Source organism: Myotis yumanensis, unplaced genomic scaffold, assembly GCF_028538775.1.
Source record: "Myotis yumanensis isolate MYYU_CA2020_CCGP unplaced genomic scaffold, mMyoYum1.0.hap1 SCAF_2, whole genome shotgun sequence".
Classification (NCBI taxonomy): domain Eukaryota; kingdom Metazoa; phylum Chordata; class Mammalia; order Chiroptera; family Vespertilionidae; genus Myotis; species Myotis yumanensis.
The window spans coordinates 29,654,924-29,673,274 of record NW_027223753.1 but is presented as its reverse complement, the minus strand read 5'-3'; the positions used below and the strand labels follow the sequence as shown (position 1 = coordinate 29,673,274).

Genomic DNA, 18,351 nt, shown 5'->3' with positions numbered 1-18,351 from the left:
TCCTTACTAAACACCATTGCCTAGCCACAGGCTGCAGTTCAAGGTCACACCTGGGCATCCCTGCTGACTTGCCTCCAGTCAAGTGAAACCTTCCCCCAGACTTAGTCTCTCTCTCCCTTTGCACCTGCAGCAACTGGATATCTATCCCCTTGTCCAACCGAACACTTGCCGTACTGCCTTCATTGTCCCTACACATGTCTGCCTCCCCTACCAGACTCGGAGCTTCCTGAGGGTGCAGCCTGGGTCTTGTTCTCTCCATCTCCAGATGACACAGGCCTTCACAGAGCAGGCATCAGCAACTATATATATATATATATTTTTTTTTTTTTAATTTTTAAAGTATATATATATATATTATTGATTTTTTACAGAGAGGAAGGGAGAGAGATAGAGAGTTAGAAACATCGATGAGAGAGAAACATCGATCAGCTGCCTCCTGCACACCCCCTACTGGGGATGTGCCCGCAACCCAGGCACATGCCCTTGACCGGAATCGAACATGGGACCCTTCAGTCCGCAGGCCGACGCTCTATCCACTGAGCCAAACCGGTTTCGGCAGAAATATATTTTTTTAATTGAATAAATGGAAGATCATGAGCGTTGGGTAGATGTCACGTGTGATGAAGCAGCGGAATTGTTGAGAGTTCATTTGAGAAGGCTTCTTGGAGGACAAACTGACCAGGCTTTGGTGCAGGGAAAGATGTAATTGGGTGCAGTGAGGGGATCTCAGGGAAGCACCAGAGTGACGTGCTCTGTTAGTGTATCACCCATTGAACAGCTTCTATTGCCAGGCCTCGGGGTGGGCACAGGGAACCTTGGTCCGCACTCACGTTGCTTCTCCGGTAGTAGAGGAGGAAGACAAGATAGGCAATGCCAATACAGAGTGCCCAGTGTGACATGGTGTGCACAAGGACATGTGGCAGTACAGAGGAGGAGCACCTAACAGGTTTGGGATGGTATGGGGTGCCAAGCTTCCTAAAGAGGACCACCACCCAACCCAGGACCAGAGGAAGGGCCAGAGAAGGGATTAGCAGGCAATAGAGATAGGAGGCTAAGAGTTGAGCATGGCCTCATTATGAAAATCTTGTATACCAAATGAAGGAGTTGGAATACTATGCCATCCTGAGGGCATTGGGGAGCCACTGATGGCTTCCAGGAAGCTAGGGAGTATTGCCTCATTTATGACCCCCTCCTCTGAGGAACCTTCTCTAAGCCCCTGATCTGCTGCTCCCCTCTTCTATGCTGCCTCAGCATCCTGGTCACTTCAGTGCAGGGTTGAATCTTCTGCTAGACTGAGTTCCTTGAGAGATGAGACCAAGACTTAGACTTTGTGTCACCTCCAGAAGACAGAAGTTGGCACCAATCTTGCTCATGATTAAATGTTTGCTGAGTGAATAGATTGTTTCTTTTTTTCCTCTGGATTTCTACAGCCCTCACTCTCAGGTCCACATTCTTTTACACCTGGAACATGTTCATTATGCTAAAAATAGCATTGAATTGGGAAAGAGGAGACCTGATTCAATCCTGGTTCCACCGTTTACTGCTTAACTATCCTGAAACTTCCATTTCCCCATCTGTCAGATGGGGTACCACCAGGAACAGAGTAAGTCTCCACATGCATGCATGAGTTATTTTCCTGGATAGCCTAGGAGTTCCGTGGAGACAAGGACCAAGGGTTTCCCCAGCACCTCGCTCAGTCTGAGTTTACGGTGAATGTGCTTGGTCCTGATGGTTGGTAGACAGCAGGCTACAGAGGAACCTTATAGAAGTCTTAAGCCTTAGTCTGCCACTTCCAGAGGGTGTCAGTGACCTTGAGCAAAGTTCTTCCCCTCTCTGTGTCTTCTTTGCCTTACCTGGCAAGTGGGGATAGTGATCCTTACCTGGTAGACCTCTAGGGGCCAATGAAAACTACAGAGGTGAATGTGTTTTGTGAGTGAAAGAAATAACATGGTAGATAACCGCGCATCAATTTTAAAAAATAGTGAACTAATAAAGATGAGGTGTGTCTAATAATTGGCACCTGCTGACTGCCAGTGAAAGGCGGAGATGCTGGAATGCTGCTCTTCCGGGCAACAGTGGGCTAGGCTGTGATAGAGGTATCTGGGTTTGCTGGAGTCAGCCTTGAGGCCCAGGAGAGACCAGAATGGAGGGGTTCAGGGGGAGGGAGTGTGCAGCCAGTCCTTTGCCCCCTCCCTCTTCTCCTATAATTCTGGCTCACATAGTTTCCAGTCTCAGGTTTTCAGTGGCCCCGGCATGAGAAAGTCTGAGGAGTCCCAGTGGCTTTGGTGATGTGGTCACTGACACCCTTGGTGAAAGGGTGGCCTGTGGGAACAGTGAAACCACAGTGCTGCCCTGATAAACTCCCAGTCCCAAACTGCAAGTCCAGCCCTTCCCAGCCTCTGACATCTTGGTGTCAGGGTTTATGTGAAAGGACCATGATTGTCTTAGCTCTTGTCCAGACCAGAGGGCCTGGGACTGTACAGAGATGTTGAGTGGAGGCAGAGTCTCAGCTTCCTCACCTCTAAAATGAGTAAGGATTTGCCTGGCCAACGTGGTTGAGCCTCGACCCATGAACCAGGGGCTCACAGTTCAATTCCCAGTCAGAGTATATGCCCGGGTTGCAGGCTCCATCCCCAGTGTATATGTGTGTGTGTGTGTGGGGGGGGGGGGGGGTGGCGGTGTGCAGGAGGCAGTTGATCAATGACTCTCTCTCATCATTGATGTTTCTATCTCTCTTTCCCTCTCCCTTCCTCTCCAAAATCAATAAAAAATATATTGAAAAATATTAGTGAGAATTAAATGGGGAGAACGATAGCACTGTCTCCTGAAGTCATCAGGATCAGAAGAGAGCACACAGTGAAAGCGCCTTGTGAAATAGTCTGTGCTATACACATTCATTTCGTTTGTTTCTCACCTATTCCTTCCCCTGTTGGAGCTGGGCCTGCTGCTCTGGTTGGGGCCTGTCAGAACCAGAACCTTGAGGCACCTCGGTTGCAGTCCTGTCCTGAGGGCGTGACCGTGGCCTGCAGGACAGAGGAGGCTGGGTCTGCAGCAGGTCCCTGTTGTGCTTCCTTCCCCTCAGGTAGCCTCTCTCCCCTGGGCCGCTCCTGGGGTGTGCGTGTTACCCCTTTCCATTGCTTTTTATTCCTGTGGGGCTCATCAAAGTATTGAAAATAGCTTTGTAATTAAAAAAAAAGTCTCATCTATGACAAAGAGCTCAGTGACAAAAGGCTCATCGCTCAGAAGGAGGGAAGGGCCCATACTTTTGTACCCTGGGTCATGGGGTGCCATGAGGGTCAGCATATGGCTAGAGGGAGGTTTGTACTATGGGGTAAGGGATGTAGTCAGAGAGGCATGGGAACTATGGCTGTGCTGGTTCACTTGCTTCACTCTTGGGCTTTCCCAAGACACTCAGCTTCAACTCCTTTGTCTTTACCTCCGGTGTCTCCTGCATCTACATACTGTCTGCCTCGTTCCAGCCAGTGGAACAGTGTTTGGAGGGTGAAGTTCTGGGAGAAAATCTAGGGGAACAGGAGCTACCTGGTTCTTAGGAGCCTCTTTTGGGACTCTGACCTTGAGAATCCATTTCCCCTCTTCTCTGGGCCACAGGTTAGTACACCAGTTTCTTCCTGAACAAAGACCAGAGTCACCTCCAGATGAATGAAATTTCCTGGAAAGATGTTGCCAATGTCTTGTCGCTGGCCAACTTGATCATGGGGCTCTTCTCCATCTTCTGCAGCCTCAGCAAGTAGGTCTGGGGCCTAGCAAGGTCTCAGCCATGGACATGAAGACAGAAGTGGGAAATCTAGAGAGCCAGGCACTGAGACATGGAGATCAAATGGGGGCAGAAGAAAGTGTGGCAGGTTGGGAGTCAAGGAGCCAAGATTCTAGCTTCAGTTCTATCATCAACCTAGTATGTGACCTTGGCTAGGTCACATCCCTGAGCCTCAGTTTCTCCATCTTTAAAACAAGGAGCTCGCACTATGATCTCTATAGTTCCTTCCAGTTATGGCAGTCTAGAATGGTTTTTCGAGAAAATCAGGAGGTTCTGCTTTGGTAGCCTTTACCAAGCATGTCAAACTCCTGGCTGCCAGGGCACATGCCTCGGCTGGCCGCTGGCCACGCATTTGACATGCTTGCTACACAATTATTGAGTAGGTACACTACAATTCAAATTTTTAAATTCTTAAATAAGAACACATGATCTGGTGGAATATTTAAAATTAGCACTGCTCTGGAAAATCTGAGACATGTATATGGGCCTCAAAAAGTTGTAAGCAAATGATATTTCTATAAATGAGTCATATTTCAATGCCTTGGCAAATTGGCTCTTTATAGATAAATCTTTTATAATGCAAATCATATCCTCCTAATCTGTTTGAATCTCAATAATCATCAGTGGATGGCTTTTCTGGATTTGTGTCTCATGATATTTAAGTTCCCTACCAGTTTGAAAATTTTATGATTCTCTAAGTCTGGGTTTTGGGAGTCTCATAAAGTGAGGCATACCTGCAGCAGAAAATCTTTATTTTCTTAATTTGGCCTAATCTTCTGGTAGTGTGTTTTTTATGTTATTATCATGGGCCCAGTTCCTTTAAACACATAGGTATAGGTCTAAACAAAGGAAATGATGAGGTTGTTTGGGGACAGCTAAGGTCTAGGGTCAGGCTTTCTGTTTGCTTCTACTGGGCCACCCAACCATTGCAGTCAGCATGCAGATTTGGGAATGGCCTCCTAGGGCAGGTTTGCCAGAGATTGTGGTGGTTGCTTTCAGAGGGGTCTAGGAGCATGTGCTGGACAGAAGCATAGAATCCTCAAATGTTGGATCTGAAAGAGCTCTTGGGCGTCATTTACAACATCAAAATACATTAGATAAAAACTGATACAATTGCAAGGAGAAATTGATGACTCTACTATTATAGTTGGATATTTCTACACCCTTCTGCTAGTAATTGACAGAGCTAGCAGACAGAAAATCAGTAAAGGTATAGTTGAACTGATAGCACTATCAATCAACTGGGTCCAATTGATATTTATAGACTACTTCATCCAACAACAGCAGAATACATATTCTTCTCAAGCTCACCATGATAGACCACATTCCGGGCTATGAGACACACCTCAACAAATTTAAAAGAATAGAAACTATATAAAAAACACTCTCAGACCACATGGACTTAAACTAGAAGTCAATAACAGATAACTAGAAAATCTCAAAATACGTAAAGGTTAAACACAGTTTTAAATAATATATGAATAAAAGAAGCTCAAGAGAAATTAAAAAATATTTTTAACTGTGCTCGCTTCGGCAGCACATATACTAAAAAATATTTTTAACTAAAAGAAAATGAAAGTATAACTTACCAAAGTTTGTGAGATGCAGTAAAAGCAGTACTTAGATGGAAATTTATAGCATTAAATTCATATACTAGAAGAGAAATCTGCTCTGCAACAAACTACATCAAGAGAATTAGAAGACCGGCCTGGCTAGGTGGCTCAGTTGGTTGTAACATCATCTGCACACCGAAATATTGCAGGTTTGATTCCTAGTCAGGGCACATAGCTAGGTTGTGGGTTTGATCCCCTGTTGGGACACAGGAGGCGACCAATTGGTGTTTCTCTCGCATATTGATTTTTTTCTCTCACTTCCTCTCTCTAAAATCAATAAAAACATATCCTCAGGTGAGGATTAAAAAGAAGAATAGAAGCAAAGAGAATTAGAAGACAAGCCACAGACTGGGAGAAAATATTTGCAAAAGATAAATTGGATAAGGGATTATAAAACTTAACAATAGGAAAATAACCCAATTAAAAAGATGCTTAACATCATATGTCATCAGGAAAATATAAAGTAAAACAAGTGAAATACCACTACATACCTATTACACTAGCCAGAGTCCAGAACACTGACAATAGCAAATGCTGGTGAGGATGTGGAACAATAGGGATTCTCATTCATTGCTGGTGGGAATGTAAAATAGTGCAGCCACTTTGGAAGATAGTTTGGCAGTTTCTTACACATTAACGTACTCTTACTGTATGACCTAGTAATCACACTCCTTGGTATTTATTCAAATGAATTGAAAACTATGTCCAAAAATCTATACTTGGATGTTTATGGTCTTTTATTCATAATTGCCAAAACATGGAAGCAACCAAGATGTCCTTCACTTGGTGAATGGATAAAAAAAAATCTGTGGTACATCCAGACAATGGAATATTATTTAGTGCAAAAAGGAAATGAATTATCAAGCCATGAGAAAACATGGAGGGAACTTAAATGCATGTTATTAAATAAAAGTAGCTAATCTGAAAGGCTACATAGTCTGGAAAAAAAAATATGGAGAGAATAAAAAGATCAGTGGTTGCCAGAAAGGATAGGGGGCTTGGGGAAGACATGAATCAGTAGAGCACAGGATTTTTAGGAGAGTGAAACTACTTTATATGATATTATAATGATGGGTATATGTCATTATACCTTTGTCCAAATCCATGGAATGTACACCACCAAGAATGAATCCTAAGATAAACTATGGACTTTGGCTGATTATGATGTGTCAATGTAGGTTCGTCCTTGGTTAGGTACCAAGAAACAGAATATACCATTCTGGTGAGTGATGTTGATAATGGGGAGACTATGCATATGTGAGAGGTGGAGAAATATGGGAAAACTCTGCACTTTCCTTTTAATTTTGTTATAAACCTAACATTTCTCTAAAAACAGTTTTAGAAAAATTGGAAAGAAGGAAGATCTAAAATCAATAATCTGAGCTTCCACTGTAGGAAACTAGAAAAAGATGAGCAAATTAAATCTAAAGTAAGAGAAGGAAGTAAATAATAAAAATTAGAGCAGAACTCAATGAAATTGAAAACAAGTAATTAATAGGGAAAATCAATGAAACAAAAAACTGGTTCTTTGAAAAGATCAATAAAATTGATAAGCCTCTAGCTAGGCTAACCAAGAAAAAAAGAGAAGGCACAAATTACCAATATCAGAAATGAGAGAGGAGCCATCACTACTGATCTCATGAACATTAAAAGTATAATAAAAGAATATTATGAACTCTGTACCCACAAATTTGATAGCCTAGATGAAATGGACCAATTCCTTAAAAGATCTAAACTATCAAAACTCACAGTAGGAGAGATAGATAATACGAAAAGGCCTACTATTATATGTTAAAGAAATCATTTGATACAAACCCCTCATTTTACAGATGGAGGAACAAAAAGGCCTAGAAAAAGAGGGGAGTGATTTATCTGAGAATTCACAGTACTATACGTAGTTGCAGAGGCTGGGCTAGAACCTAAGACCCTTGGGCCATTGAATATACCTGAAACTTAGAGTTGGAAGGGACCTTAGTGATTACCTAGGACAGTGGTCAGCAAACTTATTAGTCAACAGAGCCAAATATCAACAGTACAACAATTGAAATTTATTTTGAGAGCCAAATTTTTTAAACTTAAACTATATAGGTAGGTACATTGTTAGTAACTTAATTAGGGTACTCCTACGGCTTAGGAAGAGCCACACTCAAGGGGCCAAAAAGCCGCATGTGGCTTGTGAGCCGCAGTTTGCCGACCACGGACCTAGGAGGTTTGGGCACCATTTCAAGATTGTGGGTTGAGAGAATAGAAGGAATGTAAGTGTGTGTGTGTGTGTGTGTGTGTGTGTGTGTGTGTATGCACATGTGCATGGCATATAAAGCTGTGTATATCAGAAAGGATGTGAATGTGGGAAACTTGCAGGGGTGTATGTGTGCAAATGTAGGAAGTGTATTAGTGTACTGGAGGTGTGTGAAATGGTTGTCCAGTGGAGTCTATGAAAGCTGTCCTGTTTGGGCCCACACTAGGAAATCCAGCTGTGCTTCCTGGATGCTTCTGATCGGCTTCCTAATGGACATGGCAGTCAGAACAATCACCAGACATCTCAATATCTGCTCCAAATCAGGTGAGTCCAGGCCTCAGACCCCTAAACCCTGACCCCAGGAGCTCCCATGTCAGGTCAGCTCCTTCATCGTATGACACTCACAGGCCTTTATCAGTCACCAGTCCTGTTTACATCCCTTGAGTATAGCAGAAGCAACCCTAGAGTTGGAGCTGGAGCCCCTCAGCCTAGATCTAGCTCCTTTGCTGGCTCGCTTACTGATCTCTGGTTATCCTTAGCCTGGCTTTCAGTTTTCTTGTCTTCCCTGAATTCCTGTTCAGAACCAATCCAAGAACTGGGAGTGGGAATGGTGGTTGTGATGGTGGGACAGAGGGGAAATGAAAAATTACTCCAAGCAGAGCAGTTGATCAAAAAAATATTTTTGTGTCAGATTTTGCTTGAAAAAATGGTTCCATATTTTCTTAATTTGTATCCAGTTGTAGTCCAATCCTTGCATGTTAAATGGTGGAACTAAGACCTGGGCCAGGAAAGACTTGCCTAAGGCCACGTGGTCATTCTAAGGTGGAGCCAGAATAAGACCAGTCTTTGATCTATAGACACCCAGGGGAATAGATGTTACCTTCTGGGTCCTCAGACTGTGCTTGTCACCATCCCAGCACCCCCACCAGAGGGGGCTAATGTACACGATGTATAAGTGTAAGTTCTAACCTTGGCATTCTGGAGCAGGAGCTGAGCTGAATGACTTTGCTGTCTTCACCACCTTTGGCCTGGCCACAGCCCTGCTCCTAGGCGTGGATGGGCCTCTGAATGGGTTCCTGGCCATCATCTATGTGTTAGCTGCTTCTTTCCGCCTGTGTTTTTATTCAACTAGTGAGTGAAACCCAGCCTTGTGTCTGAGCTTGGGAACCATGGAGGGGGAAGAGCTGTTGAGTGCAGTAACTGACTCCACTCCTTCCTTTTATAAAGTCCCTCTTCCTTCCTTCTGCTGTGCCCCAGACCCATTGGAGGCTGGAGGCTGGAGGCTGCACTGGGAGAGCCCTGGTCTGAGGAGGTGGGGGAGGGGAGGTTAGGGCCCTCATTCTTGGGCCAGCTATGCCTTTTCCTCACTATGGGACCTTTGGATGAAGCACATGGATTTAGACTCTAGACCCAGAGGTCGTACTCCAGTTTCCTGAAACAGATGGAGGTACGGAGCTCTGGCAAAGGCAATTGCCTAAGATTCCAACGCAAGGGAGTGCAGATGCAGCCTAGATCTAGGGCCCTTCTACAGAGGCTTCCTAGGGCCAAGGCACGCCCCTGGTCCTAGCCGTCTGCTTTACTAGTGCCTTGGGGATCCAATGCAAAGCCCATGCACCATCTCCATGAATAGCTAAATGCTTTACAGCCTGCTACTGTCCTGAGATTAAGCGGGTTTGGAGTGAGGGGTAGGGAAAACCCAAAGGGACAGGGGCTTGCTTCATGCAGATACCTTGAGATCAGCAGGAAACAGCTAATCCTCATCTTTTCTTTCCCCAGGCTGCCTTTCCTTCACATACAAGGGTCTACCCTGCCCCTATGCTTCCTGTGTTCTGGCCTCCACCTCCCTTCTGACCAAAGGCAACAGGTTCATTCTCTCCTGCATGGCCTCACTTATGATTCTATTCATGATGGACCAGAGCTACTACCCACATGATGAAATCCTGGAATCTGAGAATTGGAAAAAAATAGTTTATCTTGGAGGTGAGTGGGGATGAGAGAGGAGAGGGTGGGAAATACATGTAAGAAAGCTTCATAAAAACTGAGTGTTGTATTTCTTTCTCCTTCCAGGTGTCATCATGCTGTTTTTTTCTCCATTCTCAATAATTGCTTTTTACTGCCTGATGTGGTCTCTCTCCTACATCTTCTTTCCAGATGTTCTGTGGGGCAAGACAGAGTGTCTTAGGCAAGAAGGGCATCTAAGAAACTAAACAGCTCTTCCCACTCCTTCTGGCTTCTGTGTGGTTTGTGCCAGCCTGTTGGGCCAAGATTTGCCTTATCCTCACTAAATCTTTCCTTGTTCCTGTGTTGTGCTTGTGGTAGATACATGGTGTCTCAAACCAGAACAACCCATAGTAGGGCCAGCAGCCTTCCCTTCTTCCGCTTTATTCAGGGATCTGAACCCCTTCAGGACAACAGTTGTTCATGTCGGAACAGAATTTTTTCCAAGCTCACTTTGGGCCAGGTTTGCATTCCAGCTCTATAACCAGTTGTGTGACCTTTTGCACTATGATTAATCCCTTGGAAAAGAAACTCATCAGAATTGGTATTGATCCAGTAATGGGGTGGGACTCAGTTCACTAAGGTATTTCTTATTTTTTTTTGGTTTTGTTTTGTTAATTCTCACTTGAGGGTATTTTTCCATTGATTTTTAGAGAGAGTGGAAGGGAGGGAGAGAGGCAAAGAGAAAGAAAGGCCTGGGAGAGAGCCTGCAACTGAAGTACAAGCCTTTGACTAGAGCTGAACGTAGGACCCTTCAGTCTGTAGGCCAACACTCTATCCAGTGAGCCAAACTGGCTAGGGCTCTTTCTTTCTTTCTTTCTTTCTTTCTTTCTTTCTTTCTTTCTTTCTTTCTTTCTTTCTTTCTTTCTCTCTCTCTCTCTCTCTTTTTTTATGTTTTTATTGATTTCCTAGAGTGGAGGGGAGAGGGAGAGATAGAAACGTCAACGAGAGAAACATTGATTGGCTGTCTCTTGACGCCCCTTACTGAGAATCAAGTCCACAACCTGGGCATGTGCCCTGACTGGGAATTGAACCATGACCTCCAGGGTTCATGGGATGATGCTCAACCAATTGAGCCATACCAGCCACATAGCATTTCTTTAAAAAAATTTTTTTCACTTACAGTTGACATTCAATATTATATTAGTTTCAGGGGTACAACCCAGTGATTAGACATTTACATAGCTTTCAAAGTCTAGTCTACTAGATAAGTCTAGTCTATTACCTACTTGGCAGCATACATAGTTGTTACAACATTATTACTCTATTCCCTATGCTCTACTTTATATCCCATGACTATTTTGTAACTATCAATTTGCACATCTTAATCCCTTCACCTTTTTTACCCAGCCCACACCTCCCTGCCATCTGACAGCCATCTCTATGAGTTTGTTTCTGTTTTGTTTGTTCTTTTATTTTTATTTTTTTGTATTTTATTGATTTTTTACAGAGATGAAGGGAGAGAGACAGAGAGCCAGAAACATCAATGAGAGAGAAACATCGATCAGCTGCCTCCCGCACATCTCCCACTGGGGATGTGCCCGCAACCAAGGCACACGCCCTTGACCAGAATCGAACCCGGGACTCCCCAGTCTGCAGGCCGACGCTCTATCCACTGAGCCAAACCGGCTTCGGCTATTTTTATTTTTTTTTAGATTCCACATATAAGTGAAATCATATGGTGTTTGTCTTTCTATGTCTGACTTATTCTAAACATACCATCTAGGTCTATCCATGTTGTCGAAAATGGTAAGATTTCATTGTTGATAACTGAGTAATATTCCATTGCATATATGTACCACCTCTTCTTTATCCAATCATCTGTCAATGGACACTTAGGTTGCTTCCATAGTTTGGCTATCTATACTAATAATAGGGGAATATGCAAATTACACAAGATGCCGTCATAGTAATGACTGATCAGCAGGCTGCCTGTGCAGCAGGTGTGGGTGGGCGGGGACTTGCAGTGTCAGGGGCGGGGCCACGGTGAGGGCCTCTGTGCGCCTGTCCCAGGGGAGGGTCTGATCAGCAGCTGCCGCAGCTGCTGTGAGGGCCGGGGAGAGAGGCTGGGCCTGATTAGCAGCCCCTGTGCGCTGCTGCACCACGGGTCCAAGTCAGGGCTCATGCAGGAAGCAACTAATCAATGTGTCCCTCTCACATTGATGTTTCTCTTTGTCTTTCCCTCTCTCTTCCATGTTCTCTAAAAATCAATGGGAAAATATCCTCAGGGAGGATAAAAAAGAAAGAAATGTCATATCCTATGAAAGAGACATCTTGAAAATGCCTAAAGAAAGTTGTCATTTTTTTGTGGTGAAGGGACTGGAGTCCATGTTGATGAAAACACCTTGGCAGCTGCAATGGCTGAGGGCTGGAAGCTGCAGTGGCCAGCAGTGGCAGTGGCAGTGGCAGTGGCAGCAGCAGCAGGGTGATGGGGTGGCACCTTCCCCTGATCAGCCTGGTGGCCTCCCGCAGAGGGAGGCCAGACTGCAGCTTAGGCCCGCTCCCCCCTAAGCCGTCAGTAGGACATCCCCTGAGGGCTCTCGGACTGTGAGAGGGGGCAGGCTGGGCTGAGGGACTCCCCCAGTGCACAAATTTTTGTGCACCTGGCCTCTAGTTGTAAATAATGCTGCAATGAATTTACATACTCTGGCTCCATAAAGCAGAGCTAGTCATAGGGCAATCAGGTTGCCCAATTTGAAATTCTGTAATTATTGCAACAAAGCTTCTGCCTTTTGCTTCATTTAGAGATTAGTCATATTGGAAGCTTGAAGGATCATTTGGATTCTAGGCCCTCATTATATGCTTTTTTCCTAAGGTCTAAAGGACTAAACTCTAGATATTCAAAATGCCATTCATATTCTAAAATCCAATGTGAATAGAAATAAACAATATCTATGGAACCCTAAAGTTACACCTCAAAAAAGAACATAGGTCTGCTAAAAGCAGCAAACCCCAGCACTCTCTTGACTTTTACCTCCAGATGATATACAAAGGATTGCTGGCTGTTCACCTTTTCCTCAGCTGGGCACCAGAGCACTTTTACCTCAGGACTAACTTCTTGAAGTTTGCAGAACAATGTATATGGCAAATATGCTTTCAAACTGAATTGAGGATTTAAAAATAAAAATCCAGAGAAGTCCACATTGCTCTGATTTGGCTCTACAGGAACACAGTCCCTCTCCCTCCCCACTGCTCTCTATTCATCTCTCTATCATACATGTTTTTTCAGAATTAGATGGCTATGTCTGTGTCTCACGATATTGTAACTTCCCTCATAAACATGCTTTTGGATTTCTGCTGTCTGCCAATACCTGGCACTCAAAAAGGTTTACTTTGGAGATGAATTGATTTAGTTGCACATTCTAGAGAGCTATATACAATGTTAGTATAATGTAGTACGAATCTTACAAACATCCATGAGCTCTGACATTCCAGCCTGAATATCCCCATCCTAAATCCGTTTCTAGGCCTGGTGAAATCACTGCCAAATGAAAAAGCAATGCCTGCCCTCCTCTCCTGCCAGTGCAGGCCTGCTGCTAGCTGTCCCCACTTGCAAGGTGAGAGGACCCTGGCTTCCAGCTCTGACCCTGAGTAGCAGCTCATCGGGGAGTAAAGGGGCACAGATTTACACTGTGTGGCTACAAACGGAGGATCAGGGGACTGCAGAGTTTCAGCCCCAGGAAGAATGAGAACTGGAAGCAGCCGCATTCTTTCTCCCGCTCTCTTCCACTCCCCTCCCGAAGGAGCAAGGGTTCCCTCTGCTCACCTCACTTTTCCTCTCCTATAACATTGATCCATTTATTACAGCTAGGCACCCCCAACTAAAGTATGAGCAAATGCACATTTTATTAGTATTTTTGGAGAGTTACAGTTTCACAAGAAACACTGATTTTTCTCAAACAATAGAAAAAGGTTTAAAAAATAAGAGTATTATCTTAGGAGAATAAAACAAGTCTCTTCAGCAAGCATTGGGCCAATTCAAATTGGAGGAACCAGTGAAGCAGAAGTTACATATAGGAAGTTCAGATTTATCCAGTTTTAGGAATAACACAAATGCCTTCTTGTCTAGTTCTGTCAGGCTCCACACGGGCCACCTCAGCTTAAAACTGGTACCGAGCTCACAGACAAACCCTCAGGGGTCCCATCTGGTTTGAACACGGGTGGCTCACTCTCCAGGAGGCTGCATCTGTTTACAGAACTCATCAAACTGCTGCTGCTCCAGTTCGGTCATGACTCTGTTAAGGGCATAAATCTAAGGGGAGAAAAAGATGTGTTAGCAATGGAGGCAGCTGCTCAACCTATCTTCAGACACAACAGGCGGTGCCACTTGAAAGTGCAGGAACTGCACCAGTAAGGGAACAGGAGAAGCAGATATTCATTCCATTCGGGGAATCAGGAAAGCAGTGAAACAGGTGACTTAATCTGGCCTTTAAAGGATCTGTAGGATTTGAACAGATAGAGTTTGGGGAAGGGACTTGATAGGTGATGGGGATGGGGGGATATTATGATTAAATAAATATAATGGAAAAGTACAGGATTAGTTCTGGAAACTTCAAGTATGCTCATATGAAGGATATTAGAGAGGAGGGTTGGGGAACTGGAGAAAGCAAGAAGAGTATGTCAGGGACTTAAATGCCATACCAAGGAACCTGGACTTTATCTGGCCGACTCTGGAGAGCCACCAAAGATAGGTGTGCAGGGGAGCAACCTGATTCTATCTGGGCTTTGGGAAAGATAACTGGAGACCATGTGAGGAATGGAGTGGGGGGAGGAGAGATGACAGGCCACATAGGAGGCATCTATTACATCAGTGAGAATGGACCCAGGGCAGACCGTGGGCTGGAACAAAAACTGCAATAGACATTCTAAGGTGAAGAGCAGGGGCTCTACCTTAGTCCTCATCTTTGTTTATCCTTGTAGTCTCAACCTGTCCACTACAGAACAGACACATCATATAACTTCCCAATTTGTAGAACAAAAATAAATGAAGGGAATGTTTGTGTTTAGGTAAAATAACTCTTGATTAATTAAAAAGACAAGAAAGGGGCAAATAAAGAAATTGATAAGTGAGACACATAGAAGATAATAGCAGAATTAATGGAAAAGCAGCCCAATGTACAATAGAGAGGATCACCAAAAGGTGGTTCTCTGAAAATGCTAAAGCAAACCTCCAACATGACTGATCAAGACAAAAAGGGAGTAGGCACAAACAATACTATTAGAATTAAAAAAACCACACACCACATAAATACTGATGTAATAGAGATTACAGCAAACATTATGAACTTGGTGTCAATAAGTTTGGAAAGATAAATGAAATAAATTCCTAGAAAGTAAAATGATCAAAACTGACTAGAATCAATAGTAAGCTTGAATGATCCTATAACCTTTTTTCATAAAAACATTTTTATTGTGATAAAATCCTCTAATCTTTAAGGAAAATGGAATTCCACAGTGACGACAATGGTCACAAACAAGAAGACAAATAATTCTAGAAAAAACGTAATACCGGCCTGGCCGGTGTGGCTCAGGTGGTTATGGGCGACAGTTTCAACTTTTTATTCACAAACTGATGGTAACTGTTGATGGACCAAAGGACACACCGGTGGGTGTAGATCTTGGGCCTCTCCTTCTCCCGGCCAAATGCAGAACGTCTGTGCTGGGGTGTCTGACACCTGCTCTCTCTCACTGACCCCGCCCTCACATGTCCCTTTTCTTTCTCCTTCCTCCCTTCCCTCGGGTCCCTAGCACAAACGCTCTGCCCCAGGAGGCATCTGGAGACCCTACACTAACTTGGCATGCGACTATGGGCTGGCACTTCACCGTTCTGGCCCTCTACGATCCTCTCTCTAAACCTGGAGGGCGCCTGTTTTGCCTGCAGGCAGGCGGGGCTCCCCATCACAGGCGGACGATTTCTCTCTTCTGCGTCATCTCCAGCAGATGATAGGTATGCAGGCCCCCTCCTCAACCTCACCTCTGCTCTCTGTCTTTGCTTCAGCTCCTGCTGGGCTGATTTCTGCTTGGCCTTCTCAACTCTGCTGACAGGTTCTTTAACTTTGGACTTTTCTTTACGTGCAGGTGGATCCATGACTTGGCTTCTGAATACTTCTTAGTTCTGACCTGGATGGTACAGAAAGAGGGAACAGAACGGAAGGAAAGGGAAGGGGAGGGGGGGGGGGGGAGAGGAACAGAAGGAAAGGGGGGGGGGCCAATAAAGAACTGCCCGTCATTGGCCGCCCTAATCCCTTAGCTCCGCCCTTAACTTTGACAGGTGCGGCGGAGTGGCAGGATGGAAAGGGGGCTGCACTTGGAGGAGCAAGACGTGTCTCCCACCGCCGCCACCTCGCTGGGCGTCCCCACGCACATCTCCCCATTCTGGGCCTTGGTTTTCTGTCTGCAAAATGGGACAACAGTCCATTCCCTGGCCTCCTTCCAGGAGCTCCCGTGTGAGGACCCCGTGGAAGCCCACGTGAAAGCGTTTCATACTCGGGTGCGTGCTGTTCCCGACAGGGGGCTGCTGTCATCATGAAGACACCGCGGCCAGAGTCTGGGGCGCGCCAGCCCCAGTCCCGCAGTGGAGGCCCGAGCCTCGCGCCGTCGCCAGCCTTCGGGCCAGGGCTTTCCCCGCTCTGCCCCGCGGGCCCGCGGCGTCCCAGCCCGGCCGCCAGGGCCCCGCCCTCCGCCGTCCGCGCCGGCCAAGCGGCCGCCCCCCGCCGCCGGGCCCGCCCCCCGCCGCCCGGCGCGGCCCGGCCCCACGGGAGCCTCCCCTCCCAGCGCTGCGGGCTCCGGCTGCAAAATGGCGGCGGAGGCGAAGGCGCTCGGGAATCGGCACCTTCCCTCCCCGGCCTCAGGCCTTCGGGGCCCCGCCGCGTCGCGGACACCGCCCCACGAGGGGGATCCTCGCCTTTCCCTACCTCCCCGCCTGGAGTCCCGAGCGCCGCGCCTCAGACTGGGCGGGGCCTGGGCGGGGCCGGCGCTCTCCGAGGCCCCGCCCTCAGGCAGGCCGCGCGTGCGCAGAGGGCTTATCTGAAAGCCTGGCGTCGGCTCTAGGGCTGGGGCTGGGGAAGGAAGGGAAGGGGGGGAAGGGGGGGTAGGGCGGGGTGCGGGCGTGGGGAGAAGAGGGGGCAGAGGCGGTTTAACAAAAGTTTTTCCCAGGAATATTTTGTGGGACGGCTGCTAGGCTTTGAAGGGTGAGATCTGAAACCTGGGACTAGAATTGTAACTTGTTGAGTCTCAGTTTCTTAATTCAAAAAGCGGGGATGGTGATTGCTGTCTTCTTGATTTCTGAGTTTTAATATTAGGCAGATCAAGTGAGATCCCGTTTGCCACAGTGCTTTGAAAAAGGAAATCGTTCGAAGTCCAGAAAAAAAAAAGGTGGCTGTCATTTTTCATTCATTACATTATCAAGGATTGAAGAAAATGGTAGGTAAATGCTTTGACAACAGAAATCCTGTTCAGTGCAACAACAAAAACAACTAACAACAATAATAGCCACCTCTCTTCTGGGCTTTTTATGTTCCAGGCACTGTTCTTAGAGCTTCACATTTCTTAACTCATGTATTTCTCATAATAAGTTTGTGTAATAATGTACATGTATAGTAATATATGAGTATTATCCCCATTTTACAGATAGAGGAACAAAGGCACAGAGAAGTTAAGTGACTTGTCCAAGGTCACACAGCTAGTTAAGTGTCCCCCGCAAGAATTTCAGCCAGGATTCTAAGTAAGACAATGAAAACATATTCAGGCCCATTACTTTTGTTTCTTTCGAAACAAATGATGGATGCTAAGCAAACAGGGTGTAGTTTAGACACACAATTTCAAAGTGCAAATTGTCACAACTTGTTGGAAATCAGTTTAGTGCTACATATCTAAAGCCTTAAAAATGAGCACAACCTCACAAATAGACAAATACCGCCTGATTCTATTTATATGAGATGTCTAAAATAGTCAAACTGCTAGAAAGTAGAATGGTGATTGCCAGGGGCTGGGAGAGGGGGGAAAAGGAAGATGTTCAATGGATAGGGAGTTTTGCAAGATGAAAAAGTCCTAGAGATCTGTTGCACAACAGTATGACTATAAAAGTGATTAAAAGGGTAAATCTTAAGTGCCTTTTTAAATCAGATTTAAAAAAGAGCATAGCCAGGCTGGTGTTGCTCAGTGGTTGAGGGTCGACCTATGAACCAGGAGGTCAGGGTTTGATTCCTGGTCAGGGCACATGCCTAGGTTTTGGGCTCAATCCCCAGTGTGGGGAATGCAGGAGGCAGCCAATCAATGATTCTCTCTCATCATTTCTCCCAGAGAAATTCTTGCACATGTGAACCATGAAACATGGATCAAGAATGTTCAAAGCAGCACTGTTTGTAAAAGCAAAAGACCAGAAACATCCATATTTTTATCATCAAGGGAATGGACAATCTGTTGGTATATTCATGCATTGGCCTACCACACAGCGGTGAATGAATGTACTGGAGGGAATGGACAATCTGTTGGTATATTCAGGCAATGGCCTACCACACAGCGGTGAATGGTGAATGAATGTAGTGAAGCTCTGTGAATTAGTCTGGATGAATTTCAGTGTCTTAATTTGCACTCCACCCAAAGCAGAGTGTTTGAGACAAATCTTCCCATATTTAGGAAGTGATCCCAGGAATCAGAAATGGTGAGAAGAAAAGGAAGAAAAACCAATAAAATGTGCATTACTGAGCTACTGATGACTGTGGGCT

The 18,351-nt window shown here is 45.4% G+C and overlaps 2 protein-coding genes across 6 annotated transcripts; one reads left to right on the top strand and one right to left on the bottom strand.

The window, feature by feature from the left end:
* Positions 1-3,608: 3,608 nt before the first annotated feature.
* TMEM269 (transmembrane protein 269) lies at positions 3,609-9,866 on the top strand. The gene is made up of 5 exons (XM_070403287.1): positions 3,609-3,748; positions 7,854-7,951; positions 8,615-8,758; positions 9,404-9,607; positions 9,695-9,866. Exons 1-5 carry the CDS (start codon positions 3,657-3,659, stop codon positions 9,832-9,834), a joined length of 678 nt encoding a protein of 225 aa, XP_070259388.1. The 5' UTR covers positions 3,609-3,656; the 3' UTR covers positions 9,835-9,866.
* Positions 9,867-13,452: 3,586 nt separating this feature from the next.
* SVBP (small vasohibin binding protein) lies at positions 13,453-16,603 on the bottom strand. Of its 5 annotated transcripts, none has more exons than XM_070403282.1 (3): positions 16,540-16,603; positions 15,600-15,745; positions 13,453-13,877 (listed from the first exon to the last, which is right to left on the bottom strand). In XM_070403282.1, exons 2-3 carry the CDS (start codon positions 15,711-15,713, stop codon positions 13,791-13,793), a joined length of 201 nt encoding a protein of 66 aa, XP_070259383.1. In that variant the 5' UTR covers positions 15,714-15,745; positions 16,540-16,603; the 3' UTR covers positions 13,453-13,790. The 5 variants fall into 5 exon arrangements, with proteins under 5 accessions (XP_070259383.1, XP_070259385.1, XP_070259387.1 ...); XM_070403284.1 differs by lacking the exon at positions 16,540-16,603 and adding an exon at positions 16,112-16,271; XM_070403286.1 differs by lacking the exon at positions 16,540-16,603 and adding an exon at positions 15,990-16,007.
* Positions 16,604-18,351: the final 1,748 nt, after the last annotated feature.

Excerpts from the sequence above, each read along its gene's own strand:
- SVBP (XM_070403282.1), bottom strand. The coding sequence starts at position 15,713 with ATGGATCCACCTGCACGTAAAGAAAAGTCCAAAGTTAAAGAACCTGTC. Across the intron at positions 13,878-15,599 it reads AGCAAAGACAGAGAGCAGAG|ATTTATGCCCTTAACAGAGT; the intron begins GTGAGGTTGAGG and ends TTCTCCCCTTAG.
- TMEM269 (XM_070403287.1), top strand. The coding sequence starts at position 3,657 with ATGAATGAAATTTCCTGGAAAGATGTTGCCAATGTCTTGTCGCTGGCC. Across the intron at positions 7,952-8,614 it reads CAATATCTGCTCCAAATCAG|GAGCTGAGCTGAATGACTTT; the intron begins GTGAGTCCAGGC and ends ATTCTGGAGCAG. Across the intron at positions 8,759-9,403 it reads CCTGTGTTTTTATTCAACTA|GCTGCCTTTCCTTCACATAC; the intron begins GTGAGTGAAACC and ends TTCTTTCCCCAG.